The sequence below is a fragment of the Anabrus simplex genome, chromosome 9 (assembly GCF_040414725.1).
Source record: "Anabrus simplex isolate iqAnaSimp1 chromosome 9, ASM4041472v1, whole genome shotgun sequence".
Taxonomy (NCBI): Eukaryota; Metazoa; Arthropoda; class Insecta; order Orthoptera; family Tettigoniidae; genus Anabrus; species Anabrus simplex.
Window position 1 is genome coordinate 66,819,124 of NC_090273.1, and position 14,151 is coordinate 66,833,274.

General features: G+C 37.4%; 1 protein-coding gene across 4 annotated transcripts in view; it reads right to left on the minus strand.

Moving 5' to 3' along the window:
* LOC136880989 (SAC3 domain-containing protein 1) overlaps positions 1–14,151 on the minus strand; it is a 63,225-nt gene that overhangs the window by 37,836 nt on the left and 11,238 nt on the right. Inside the window, exons 2-4 of one of the 4 annotated variants that reach the window (XM_067153562.2) lie at positions 12,736–12,862; positions 12,150–12,341; positions 1,888–2,049 (exon numbers count right to left, since the gene is read on the minus strand). In XM_067153562.2, the coding sequence (XP_067009663.2) occupies positions 1,888–2,049; positions 12,150–12,341; positions 12,736–12,806 (425 nt within the window). In that variant the 5' untranslated portion in view covers positions 12,807–12,862. The remainder of the gene's footprint in view (positions 1–1,887; positions 2,050–12,149; positions 12,342–12,735; positions 12,863–14,151) is intronic. The other 3 variants (XM_067153561.2, XM_067153564.2, XM_067153563.2) reach the window with 3 other exon arrangements.

Below are 14,151 nucleotides of genomic sequence, written 5' to 3' on the forward strand. Positions count from 1 at the left end.
GTCCCCTCGTGGGAAATCCAGTCTCAGGCTAAGCACTGTTTCTATGTTTATTTCGGTTTTTAACTTCATTCAAATGTGATAATTTATTTTTTTCTTATGCAGGAGTTTATCCTCGAGTTTCATGTCACTGCTAAATTTGTCAAAATTACTTAGCTTTTCAGCTAAGATCTTATACCTTTGTTCTGGAGGCAATACCCCTTTTCTTAATTTTGTAAATTATAATGTAATTATCCCTCAGGTTTTCCTCCCCGTATTTCTGTGTCACCTTACATAAGTACGGCAAGTCTATGTACATTACCTGAAGTGTTTTAGATAGTGATACAAATTACTGTACCTCTGTGTTTGGGGTTCTTTTCTCTATTTTTGGGTAGTTGGGGACTAGCCCTCATTTTAATCTAGTAGTCTTTCAATGTATTCAAAATCGTTTATTAAATTCCTTTTAGCACACTGCGCATGTCTCCAGGCGCGGTATAACACTTTAATTTGCATTTGTAAAGATCTTTCTATTTTGAGTTTTTTATTTGTTTCCTTTTTTTTTTTTTTTTTTTAATGTGTGTAATCCAAGGGCAATTATCCTCTACGTTTTCTTTCTTTGCAAAAGGCTACCTTCCATTACCTCTCAGGGTTCCGTGCCACTTTCCACATCCATTCTGTGGTTGTCATGTTTCCTAACCTGTCTGTTTATGTTTTGTTCTGCAATGTTTTGTTGAACCTTAAGTTTTCTTTTACTGTGTTTAAAACTTCTTTTTTCTTTGTGTTATCAAGTCAGGACTGGTTACATAGTTAATAAATGCATGTTTTGATTTCTATTTAATAATAATGATAATAATAATAATAATAATTTGATTATATTATGTAATGTATGCAAGATTTTGAAGGAATTAAAATTTGAGTGTGTTGCAATTAGAAAAAGGTTGCAGAATATCTATCAAGAGCCTCAAGTTATTTACCAACTTGGCCTTCTCCTGAATACTGAATACAATCAGTTAAGGTCGCGCTCCTACGACAACTCTGCCAGAAAGAATTTGATGCCTGAAGTGCTGTCGCCCCAAGAGGAAAACAATACACAGTCTACGAGGAGGTACATGGATTGTCTCAGGCTGGGCCAAGTCGCCGGACTGACGTGATAGCTACATCACCAGGCTCAAGAAGTAGGTTCATAATAGACCCCACAATTAGAACCGAGACATCTACTCAACCACATTACTTACACAAGGAAAAATGTTTTATATATATATAAACCTATAATTCCATATTATGCTAAGAAATATCATCTGAACTCAATAGAGGTATTAGGATTGATTGATGATAGGAGCAATACGCACCATTACTTTAATATTTAACTTCAGCAAGATATGTAATTTGGATATCCAATTTATTAAAGACGTTGTGTTAGCAACCCTGAAAGGTTTGTTAACAATAGTCAGAAATAATTTATACTCCTAGCTACTATACTTTGTCCTATAAGGAGTTGCTCATAGGTTACAAAACTGATTGATTGATACCATTTTTTCTGAGTAATAGGTATCATATGGTATACTAATCGTTTATAGACAATATTTTTTACGCGACCTTTGTTGTTGTCAATCCGCCAATTATGTACGCTTTGTCTTTTTGGCAGCCTTCAAGTGGGAGAAGCAGAAATAAATGCATTCCACTCTCTCTAATGGAGAGTAACTGATAGAACAGTCTTCTCCATACCACAGCAGGTACCTAAAATGTCAGGCAACCCAAATGATTATACACATTCCATTTGTTCTCATCCAATCAAATTCAAAATGATTTATAATCAGAAGTAAAAATGTGAATACTGTTCAAATCTCTCAATTTTAACTAAAGTTTTTAAAAAAGGGCTAACAATTATGCCAAAATTTCAACATACAGTACCTGTAACCTGCATATGCATGAAATCTGATGATTGGTTCCAGAATTTCTATACAATGCCTCAAGTTTAAATCTTGTATCACCATTTCTTGCCTCACTGCACGCAGACGATCAAAGACAAAATCATACACTATAGTCCAGTAAACGTCATCAAGTGGTACTATACTGTAACAAACAAAATGAATATGATTATGAACGGTATTAATTAATTGTTAATATTTTCCAATAGAACACATTCTGCTCAAGCAGTGTAGCCTACAAAAACCAATAACTTTTGGTTAGATGATGAATATGATTGTTTTTGAGGGGGAGAGTTCTCTGAGAGAACTGGAAAAAATTCAAAGGAAAGCAGCATGATTTTGTCGGTGATCAGGCAGAAGTGACCAAGTCCATTTTTTACGAATTTGAGTTAAATGCACTAGTGGGGTAAAGAAAACACGTTCTGCACGATGGTGTGGTCATTATTTTAAGAGAATGAACCATTTTGGGGGTACGGGTACCCTACCCTATAAATTTGAAGTCTATTTTTGAAGACTGACGTCCATGCAAAAGTGACTAAGTGGACTTCATCACTTAATATGCAACATAGTAGAAGGCATTGCAAAAAGAACTAGCCCAAAAGGTGTGATAGCCTCGCAGTAATATAGAATCATATATCACTGATTTCTTAACACCCATTTATCTCAAAATTATGATTTTGGACTTAGTAACTTCTACCAGAACGCCAACGATTTGTTCTGGCTGATTTCCGACAAAAATGTTGCAAACTTTGGGCTGGGAAGACTAGGGAGTAAGGAGACGAGATGCTCGACTATGTGGTATGTCTATTTAAAATAGTTTATGTTACCGGGCGAGTTGGCCGTGCGCGTAGAGGCGCGCGGCTTTGAGCTTGCATCCGGGAGATAGTAGGTTCGAATCCCACTATCGGCAGCCCTGAAGATGGTTTTCCGTGGTTTCCCATTTTCACACCAGGCAAATGCTGGGGCTGTACCTTAATTAAGGCCACGGCCGCTTCCTTCTAACTCCTAGGACTTTCCTATCCCATCGTCGCCGTAAGACCTATCTGTGTCGGTGCGACGTAAAGCCCCTAGCAAAAAAAAAAAAAAAAAATAGTTTATGTTGGGTCCACCTTGTCAATATACTTTTAAGGATTGAAAATTATTTATACTATCATACATGTTTCAGGAACAATATGCATTCCCTTCAGGAGTGAAGTCAAATCTTTAACAGATTTAGGCAAGTCAATGAAAATCCACAGCCTGTTTCTAGTCATTCGACCGGGTCAGTAATGGAATGAATGAAGCCCCCATCTAGCGGCGAGGATAGGAATTGTGCTGGCTGCCAAAGCATGTCGCACTCTATGGGGCTATGATTAATGAATGAAGGAAAATAATTTTGGAGTGTTGCTGGAATGAAGTATGACAGGGAAAACCAGAGTACCCAGAGAAAAACCTTTCCTGTCTCCTCTTTGTCCAGCACAAATCTCTTATGGAGTGACCGGGATTTGAACCACGGAACCCAGCGGTGAGAGGCTGGCGTGCTACCACCTGATCCACGGAGAATCGGACAAGTCAATATAGGATCAAATAAAATACCTATTATGGTTAAGTTTATCAACAGTATGTGGTATGTTTCGAGCTGTAAGTGGTGAGTTGGCGTGGAATGACATAAGTAGAAGAATAAGCTTGAGTGGAGCTTTTAAAAATTAGGAAAGATCATAATATGAAGATCGAGTTGGAATTCCAAGAGGACAGATTGGGCCAAATATTAATTTATAGGATGAGGAGTAAGGGACTGGAATAAATTATCAAGGGAATTGTTTGATAAATTTCAAAGTTCGTTGAAAATATTTAAGAAAAAGCTGGGTAAAAAATTAGAAATAAATGTAAATATGAGGTAAACAATTTATAGGGACTCTGCCACCTGGGCGACCGCCATAAATGCAGATCATTGAGATTGATTGATCTATAGATTAACCTTTTCCGGTCCAACGTCGAGGTCATCATGGCTTATTGTAACTGGTCCAACATCGAGCTCACCTCGACATTATGTTTCGTTCTACATGAGAAGTTATTTATTGAAGTTCTTTGACCTGATTGTGGTCGATTGATATCCCTGGAGTTTCTAGAGCTAATGTTTGTGCACAAAAGAAACCGTTCTGTTATCTCCATGGATATAATACGAGATACATGAAGCCGTGTGTCGTCATGGTTACCTGCGGCCTGTCAGCTGTGTTTACAGTGAGTAGTGCTGCATATTAGGCATGTTTATCTGTGAAGGCGAATTGTCTAGGTTGAATTTGCTATATAAAATCGGCAAATATGAATGAAGAAGAAATACGTATGCACGTTTATTTAGACAGCAGTGACGTTGATTAGTTATTTGAATTAGACAAAGAGTTTAGAGAAATGTCAAATGAAGATGAAGGTGTAGTGAGCTCCAGCATTGCAAGTGAAACTTCAGCGACTGGATCTGTGCGTAACAAAGAAGCGCGGAATGACCCCGGACCATCATATGCTGTTTCTGAAGATTCAGAAGAAGAAGTTCCAGTGACTGCTACAAAAGCATGAAGACACGCGAATGTAATGGGCCGGGGTAGAGGAGAGGATACAGCACACGGCAATGATGACACTTCTCAGGTCAGGCTTTATAATTTCAGTAAAAGTGATGCTGAACATACTTCCACACATACAAATGGGAATGCAAACGGCAGTAGTGTTTACCGGAATGTAACATTTCGTGATAGTGAGCCACCTAGACTAAGTTATTCATCAGGTCAGAAAACTAAAGGACCGCAGGTTCTGCCTAGCTGCATCACTCCACTTCAGTTTATTATGTTGTTCTTTCCTCCTGCACTGACGATGAAAATTATTATGGAAACTAATTCCTATGCAATAGAATGTACAGTAATAATAATAATAATAATAATAATAATAATAATTATAATTATAATTACTAATAAAAATTCTGTGTTTAATCTGACTAGGTAAAATTGTGCAAAATTAATTTGGACCAGACTGTTGGAACATGTGACAAAAAATTGGACTGCAAAGGGTTAAGCTAAAAAATGCTGCTGTTTTCTGGGCTCTGGAATGAAGCGAGTCATGTTTAATAGTCTTTATAGTTTCTGTGGGTTTCCTGAAAATTAACAACTTGATCAATTTTTTGGATCTAACTTCAACTAGATGCAACAACAAACTTACTTTCAAAATATTCAAGAAACCAACACAAACTATCAACACCATTAAACATGACTCGCTTGATCCTGGAACCCATAAAAGTGCAGTATTTTTTTAGCTTAATCTACACAGCCTTCAATAGCCCAATGTCTGAAGAAAATTTTAAGAAAGAAATGGATATAATCTATACTACAGCTGACAGGAATGGTTTTAAAAAGAGTTTTGTCAGCAAAATTATCAATAAAATCAAAAACAAACCTTCTACCAAGCTACTCAGAAAATTACATCACATTCACCTTTGACAGCGGTAAAAGCTATCAAATTAGGGCATCTTCAAAAAACAAAATTTCAACATAGCTTTCAGAATAGCTTATAACAATTCCACTATTCTTTACAATCCTCAAAGCATTCACAGTAACAATAATAAATACATGAACTCCGGAGTATACAAACAAAATTGCTTATAATGCCAAGCCAGTAATATAGCCCAAACGGCACATCATTTTCTTGTTCGTTACCAGGAACACACTAACGCAAAAAAGCACGATAGATTTTCTGCCATGAGCTCCCACATGTCGGACTCAAACTATTCTTTTTCTACAACAGAACAAGATCTTTCCAGCCTCCAAACAGCTAATAAAGGTACCTTACTCAATATTTGAAGAGTGGAAATGTCAAACATTCTAAGTGTCAATTTTAAAAAAAATTTGTTTTATTTTACAAGTACGTTCTATGTGCCCAGGAGCATATACCTAGCCAGGTTCCAACAGCCAATACATGGTGTAAGTAAGTAGTTCAAAGAATCTGTAACAGATAGCGCTGTTTTAAGAGCCATGCTGTGCTGCCATCTCTTGTTCCAAGTGCCGTGCTTCTTTTTACAAGTGTTTTGCTCTGTGTGTTGAGAGCGGGAAATTGTATGTGATTAGAAAGTACCTTAATAAATGGAATAAAACATTGTTTATAATCAAAGGAGAAAAGTTGAGATCAGGAAAGGTAAAACATAACTGGAGAAGAGAACAAACGAAGAAACGTATATCGGGAAAATGTTATGGGAAGAGAAATACAAAGGCTGTTGTTCTAAATAAACAACTGCCCACGAATGAGGTTAGTAATCCTTATCAACTATGCAGGACAATAATGAAAATGTTGTCTTATTTCAATTGAAATGTGTATCAAGAATAAACTTTGAATTCTCTGATTAATATTTTATGTGTTATCTGTCATAGCGTACTTTTCAATGCTACTTTTACAATAAAGGAATTTTATGTGCATATTGTTTTGTGTGTCATGTAGGTGCAGTTACAAGTGTGCAGATGTATCCCTTCAATGGAAGCTGAAACTTTTCAATGATTACCACGGATTAAAGAGTGGAAGCGAACAAGGAACATACTAGTTAGGTTCAATGCAGATCACTGTCAGTTGTCAGGAGAGAATGTGAAGATTGATAGGCATGTTTTCTTAAATAAAATACATTTTTGTAGTTTTCTCCTTAATAAGATGCAATATTTTGTGTATTATACAATTATATATGTTCCTGCTAATCATTTCTGTTATTGCAATTATTAGATCCATCTAAAACCTTAAATAAAGTGTAACAACAGGTTGAATGGCACTTGTAACTGACTCAATCATCATATGGCACATAGAACGTTCTTGTTATCGCTGTGTTTCTCCTAAACCATTGTCTTTTTGGCAAAGTTTTCTAATACAAAAGAATTCTGTAGTAGGAAACTGCCTATATACGTATTTTTGATGTAATAAATTAAATGCAAACAGAGAGAGACAGTTTTTACCTTCTCCTGTAAAATTTAGAAAATGGCACTTAGAACGTTTGACATTTCCACTATTCATTTATGAAAATACCTTCATCGACATAGACCAAAGAACAAACCCCAATGGTAACCTGAATCTCAACATCCTTTCCAAAGAAATAATTAATACATTCTTTATAAAAAGCCCTACGAAAATACTTCTTCCCCCACACACCATTCCCCTCAACCCTTCCCCCATTCGGCCATTACCTCCAGCCAACAACAGACAATAATCCATACACACGGCTTGTCTGCCAAGACACGTAATGACCAGCAAGGAATGTAAGTACTCAGATGTGCCTTGTATTCTTTTTACCCTTCAATCTTGTTTATGTTTACACAATTTCTCAATAACCTATTTTCATTCTAGATTACTCCACAATTGAAACCATACAACCCAAGCCCGGCTTTTCAACTTTTCAACTTATACCAGCACCACTTGAAAAGTTCCCCATGTGTTAACTGCCTAATTTTACCACACAATGTTTATTATCCATTAAACCACTAATGGAACACATTTCACAATTGGTAGCGTAGAACCAAGACTGAACTGCTAGTCATGATTTTTCTTTTTCTCTTAACCTGTGTATGAAAACACGTAAGATTCTATACTTGTTCAATGATGAGATGTTTATAATCCACTAACCCATTAATGGAACACATTTTATGAATAACAGCACAGAACCATAGTCATGATTTTTCTCCCTTAACCTGTGTGTCTGCAAGAGCCTCTGTGGCTCAGGCGGCAGAGCGCCAGCCTCTCACCGCTGGATACCGTCGTTCAAATCCCGGTCACTCCATGTGAGATTTGTGCTGGATAAAGTGGAGGCGGGGCTGGTTTTTCTCCGGGTACTCCGGTTTTCCCTGTCATCTTTCATTCCAGCAACACTCTCCACTATCATTTCATTTGTCAGTTATTAATCGTTGCCCCAGAGGAGTGCGACAGACCTCGGCAGCCGGCACAATTCATATCCTCGCCGCAAGTTGGGGGCTTCATTCATCCCATCCCTGACCAGGTCATTGACTGGAAAAGGGGTTGTAGGTTTTTCAACCTGTGTGTCTGCAAATGTAAGATTCTTTTATACTTGAACAATGATGAGATATTTCAAATCGATTTCACATCACCATTTTGTTGTCAAATGGCACACCAAGACCATGTAAATTTGATTTGCTGTAGACATGTGTATGACACCTTTTTTGTTAGCTAATTTTACTATTTAATTATCATTCTTAGCTAGGCTGAGACTGTTTTGAAAAGGGACAAAATATGTACATATTACACTATGTACATATTACTTTGCTTTAAGAATAAAAACTTTTGTAAGTATTTTAAAGGTGGAACTTTTAATGGTAATATATTTAAACTGTTCAAAGAAAACATACAGTAACATCATTATACTTGGAAAAGAAGAAGAAACAACTTAACTAAATTAAATTGTTTCTTTTTAAAATATAATACTGATACTACATGTTTTCTTCTTCAGGAAGTTTATAAATTTATTACTCAAAATTAGTTTCAGCAGACTGAAGAACTTAACAGTTTTAAAAAAAGAAAAACTTGTATAAATGCCTGCCCTTTTTTTATATATTAAAAGTTACATACCCAGGGGGCACTCTAGCTGCTAGTATCATGGGAAGGTGTGTCAATCCAACTGACAAGCCCACTGCCACAATGAGGCCAAATACTGGTAATTTCACAACTGAAAAAGCCAAAAAAACGTGAATGCTTAAATATCAATTGGTGAAATTAAATCATAGTTCCGTGCCTCCATGGCTCAGGTGGCAGCACACCGGCCTCTCAACACTGAGTTCTGTAGTTCAAATCTTGGTCACTCCATGTGAGATTTATGCTGGAATGAAAATAAAATGTCGTATGGCTTTTAGTGCCAGGATATCCCAGGACGGGTTTGGCTCGCCAGGTGCAGGTCTTTTTTAATTGACGCCCGTAGGCAACCTGCGCGTCGTGATGATGAAATGATGATGAATACAACACACACACCCAGCCCCCGGGCCAGGGAAATTAACCAATGATGGTGAAAATTCCCAACCCTGCCGGGAATCGAACCCGGGACCCTCTGAACCGAAGGCCAGTATGCTGACCATTCAGCCAACGAGACAAGGTGGATGCGAGACGAGTTTTTCTCTGGGTACTTGGCAGCCTTCACTCCAGCAACATTCTCCAATATCATTTCATCTGGCAGTCATTAATCATTGCCCCAGAGGCGTGCGACACGCTTCGGCAGCCGGAACAATTACTATCCTTGTCCATTCCTGACCCAGTCAAATGACTGGAAACAGGCTGTGGATTTTCATTTTCAACGTATAGTTCCCTTCTGGGAACTTCATTTTTTATATTTTATTTTACTTTGTATTAATTTTGAATTTAACCTATATTTATTTTGAAATTTATTATCATGGTGGCCAATATATACCTTGTATTTTGTTTGGTCACAGTACATAAATTCAAAATAATGACAAGTGAAATTTTATATCTGCCCATGATCACAGGTTCAAACCTAGAGCAGAATTTTAGTATTAAGAAGAGTATGTCGGTAGATTAACTGCAAATAAATGAACTTGTCAGAAACATTTCTGGTAGTCTAATATTTAAAACACTGGTTTCAAGACTTCAAGTCCTCTTTAAAAATTATTTCATCTCTTCACTAAAGAAATACATTTCTAGGACCAGATTTTGGGATAGGCTGACAAGCCTGCAACCTAGGGGTCCGCAACACAGGCAATAAATAAAAAAAATACATTACATACATTACCATTATAGACCATTATGCCTTTCAGCGTTCAATCTGCAAGCCTCTGTTTGCAACTAGTGCTGTGGGTGGCCTCATTTAGTTCTATACGTCTTACCTTTAAATCATTAGAAACTGAGTCTAACCATCATCGTCTTGGTCTCCCTCTACTCATCTTACCCTCCATAACAGAGTCCATCATTCTCCTAGGTAACCTATCCTCCTCCATTAGTCTCACATGACCCCCAACACTGAAGCTGGTTTATGCATACAGCTTCATCCATCAAATTCATTCCTGACTTAGGCCTTATCTCCTCGCTCCAAGTACTCTCCTGCCATTATTCCAACTTGTTTGCATCAGCAATCATTACATAAAATCAGCTTCATGGTCCGTATCGCACTTCAATAGATTCACAATTAAGTATTTATTTATTTTCCACCTAGTCGATACAATGATTGCTTAAGGCAATTTTTAATGGTCAAAAGTGGTACATATTTTGTATATTATCAACATCTTCAGCCACATAACACTGTTTAGATGAAAAATATATAAATTGACAAAGTAATGCTTTAGAGGAAGTGTCCTTAAAATTAACATAAGATTGACAACATTAAAACAATCTTATGTTAATTTTAAGGACACTTCCTCTAAAGCATTACTTTGTCAATTTATATATTTTTCATCTAAACAGTGTTATGTGGCTGAAGATGTTGATAATATACGAAACATGTACCACTTTTGACCATTAAAAATTGCCTTAAGCAATCATTGTATCGACTAGGTGGAAAAAAAAAAAAATTACTTAATTGTGAATCAGCAATCATTCTCGCTACTTTCACGCCTGTTACTTCTAACTTATGAATAAGATATCCTGAGTACACCCAGCTTTCGCTCCCGTAAAGCAAAATTGGTCTGAAAACAGACCGATGTAAAGATGGTTTTGTCCGGGAGCTGACTTCCTTCTTATAGAACACTATCGATCGCAACTGCAAGCTCACTCCATTAGCTTTACTACACCTTGATTCAATCTCACTATATTAGCATCCTGGTAGAACATAAACCTAAATAGGCCTACTGCCGGGCTCAGTGGCTCAGACGGTTAAGGCGCTGGCCTTCTAACCCCAACTTGGCAGGTTCGATCCTGGCTCAGTCCGGTGGTATTTGAAGGTGCTCAAATACGACAGCCCCGTGTCGGTAGATTTACTGGCACGTAAAAGAACTCCTGCGGGACTAAATTCCGGCACCTCGGCGCCTCCGAAGACCTTAAAAAGTAGTTAGTGGGACGTAAAGCAAATAACATTATTATTATTATTATTATTATTAAATAGGCCTACTTGAAATTATCGACCTGTTCTAGCTTTGTATCACCAATCTGACATTCAATTCTGTTGACTTTCTTACCTACAAACATGAATTTAGTCTTCAAGGCTAATTTTCATACCATACTCATTGCACCTATTTTCAAGATATTAGACTGCAGACTTTTGGCACAATCTGCCATTAAGACCAAATCTTCAGCATAGGCGAGACTGCTTACTACATTTCCACCTAACTGAATCCCTCCCTGCCACTTTATACCTTTCAGCAGATGATCCATGTAAACTACGAACAGCAAAGGCGAAAGATTACAGCCATTTTCTAACCCCTGTAAGTACCCTGAATCAAGAACTCATTCTACCATCAATTCTCACTGAAGCCCAATTGTCAACATAATGTCTTTGATTGATTTTAATAGTCTACCCTTAATTCCATAGTCCCCCAGTATGGCGAACATCTTTTCCCTCAGTACCCTGTCATATGCTTTCTCTAGAGCTATGAAACATAAACACAACTGTCTATTCCTCTCGTACCATTTTTCAATTACCTGGCGCATACTGAAAATCTGATCCTGACAGCCCCTCTGTGATCTGAAACCCCACACTGGTTTTCATCCAACTTCCTCTCAACCACTGATCGCACCCTCCTTTCCAAGATACCAGTGAATACTTTGCTTGGTATACTAATCAATGGGATACCTCATTGTTGCAATCCTTCCTGTTCCCTTGTTTATAGATAGGTGCAATTACTGCTTTTGTCCAATCTGAAGGTACCTTACCTACACTCCATGCTAATCTTACTAATAAACTGAAAATATTTGCAACTTAAAAGTTTTCAAAGTTATCAATCTTAACTATCAATCAATCAATCCATCAATCAATCAATCAATCAATCAATCAATCAATCGTACATGTAATAAAGCATTTTTTGTCATTGTACTAATAAAAAAATTAGTACTTATTTACGTAAGTACAGAGACTAACCAAATACTGTACAAGCCTAAACTGATCAATAAACTGTTCACAGTTAATTATATATTATAATTATATTCATGAACTGTTCATAAAATTCATATGCATTTCACGGAATCTTGCTAACTTAGGATTAATCACACAACACTGAAAGTTAAAAACCATAAAAAGAACTATTATGACAATGATAAGACAAAAAATTAATTGCTATTTAAGAAAGAAACTGAGGAGAATTTTACCTTTCCATCAAATAAACAATTGTCTCTTTGAGGACGTGAGGAGGACGTAATTCTGAAGGATGGGGTGCTTGCTGGCCTGCAGCAGAACGTGAGAAGCTTTTCACGGTAGTCAGAGGATCGGCTTTAGGACGTCTCAGGTGTTCTGTTCCAGGAAGGATTTCAAATGCATGAAGTAGTCCCTCTCGTTCTCGTCTAAACAGGAAGAATTTCAAACAAGTGAAGTAATCCCTCACATTCTCATCTAAATATGGTAGTCTTTCTCATTTTCACTGCAAACAGGCAAACGAGGAAATGTCAAATGAAAACCTTAAAAGTGTAATAAGAATTTAAAATGTCATGCCAAGGTTCTGTCCACAGCCAGTAGATTACTGTTACAAAGGCTTAAAGAAAATCCTATAGGTGGTAGCACCTTGCACAGAAGTACCAGTGTAACAATCACTGCCTCACTTCATACATGCACGAAAGAACAGTGGTCTGTATTCAGTTTTTGAATAGTGAAAGTGTGAAACCTACTGAAATCCACTGATGAACTGCGATTCAGTATGTTGATACATGTTGATATCATAGAAGCAACACGACAACGCACCTTGCTATACTGAACTGCAACAGTTGCAACCACACAACACCTGCATTTTGAGTGCCTTCTCCATCCAGCATATTCACCAGGCCTCGCCCCTAGCAATTACGACACGTCTAGGCCACACAATGAGGCACTGGGAGGAAAGATGTTCCATTCAGATGAATAATGAAGGCAGTACACCATGCTCTTGGTAAATGCTGGAAGACTTGTACTGAACATAATAAAGATTATGCAGAAAAATTATACAGTTTTGTACCACTTTCGCTCAATAAAATAAATTGAAAAAAGTATTTAAAGGAGCAGTCGAGTTAAAATTGAATTTTTAACTATTTTCATCCCATCCTACTTGATGCAATGATTGCGTAGTTATTCAGGTACTTCTCCTAAGCCGCTGACGTCACCAGCAGTAAGGCTGAGTCAAGCGTCAATGCTATGACCTCCATACGTATACGTGTTCTTTCTACTCCTATTAGGTTAGTGTGAGAGAAGTTCTTTGACAACACAGTTTTTGGTCATTTATCTTGGCTTCTAGATATAAACTATATTAATTTGAGTCCACTGCAAGTGGAGGCGGTAAATGAAAAACAACTTCCCAAAATCGGAGCAGAAGAAAGTCTAATTTAGAAAGGTGTGAATGTAGTTTGTTAACGTGCCTACCGATAATGAATGTACGTGTTGCCATGAAAGTGAAGTATATAATCAATGGCGTGTGGCCTCCGAAGAAGCCGGGTGCAGGTCTTTTGAGTTGACGCCTTATAGGCAACATGTGCATCTATGAAGATGGGCCCCTACCTGTGATGAATTCTACTGATGAAGCTGGCACACACACACTCAGCTCCTGAGCCATTGGAATTAACCAATGAAGGTTAAAATCACTAACCCTGCCAGGAATCGAACCTGGCACCCTCTGGACCAAAGGCCAGCACGCTAACTATTTAGCCATGGAGCGGGACATGAAAATGAACTGATAAAATAAGGTTAGGGGGACTGTGGAATGTATTACATTTTACAATACCGTAATCTTGAGCCTCGATATGTTGAATACTGCAAGATATTTAATAATTATGCATACAACTAAAAGAGAGTCACAAGTGCAGTTAGAGGAAAATGCACATTATACATGATGCCGCAATGCATACAGACAATTAAATATACTGGATCAAATTGTGGAATATGCTGGGTAAAAATGTATGAAAAATTATACTTTCCCGAGCAGTTAGCAAAATACGACAAACATTTCATGGAAGGGACAGCAATTACACTGGCTTTACGGCAAGCATATAAGAAGAATTTATTTACTTTCATTAACTATGAGTGAAGACCCAAGACTTTTGATATTGTTATCTTGTTCTTATCTTCCCCAACAAAATCGTGATCACATTTTTTTTTTTTCTCAATTTACTGCTGTTGCCCCACTTATGG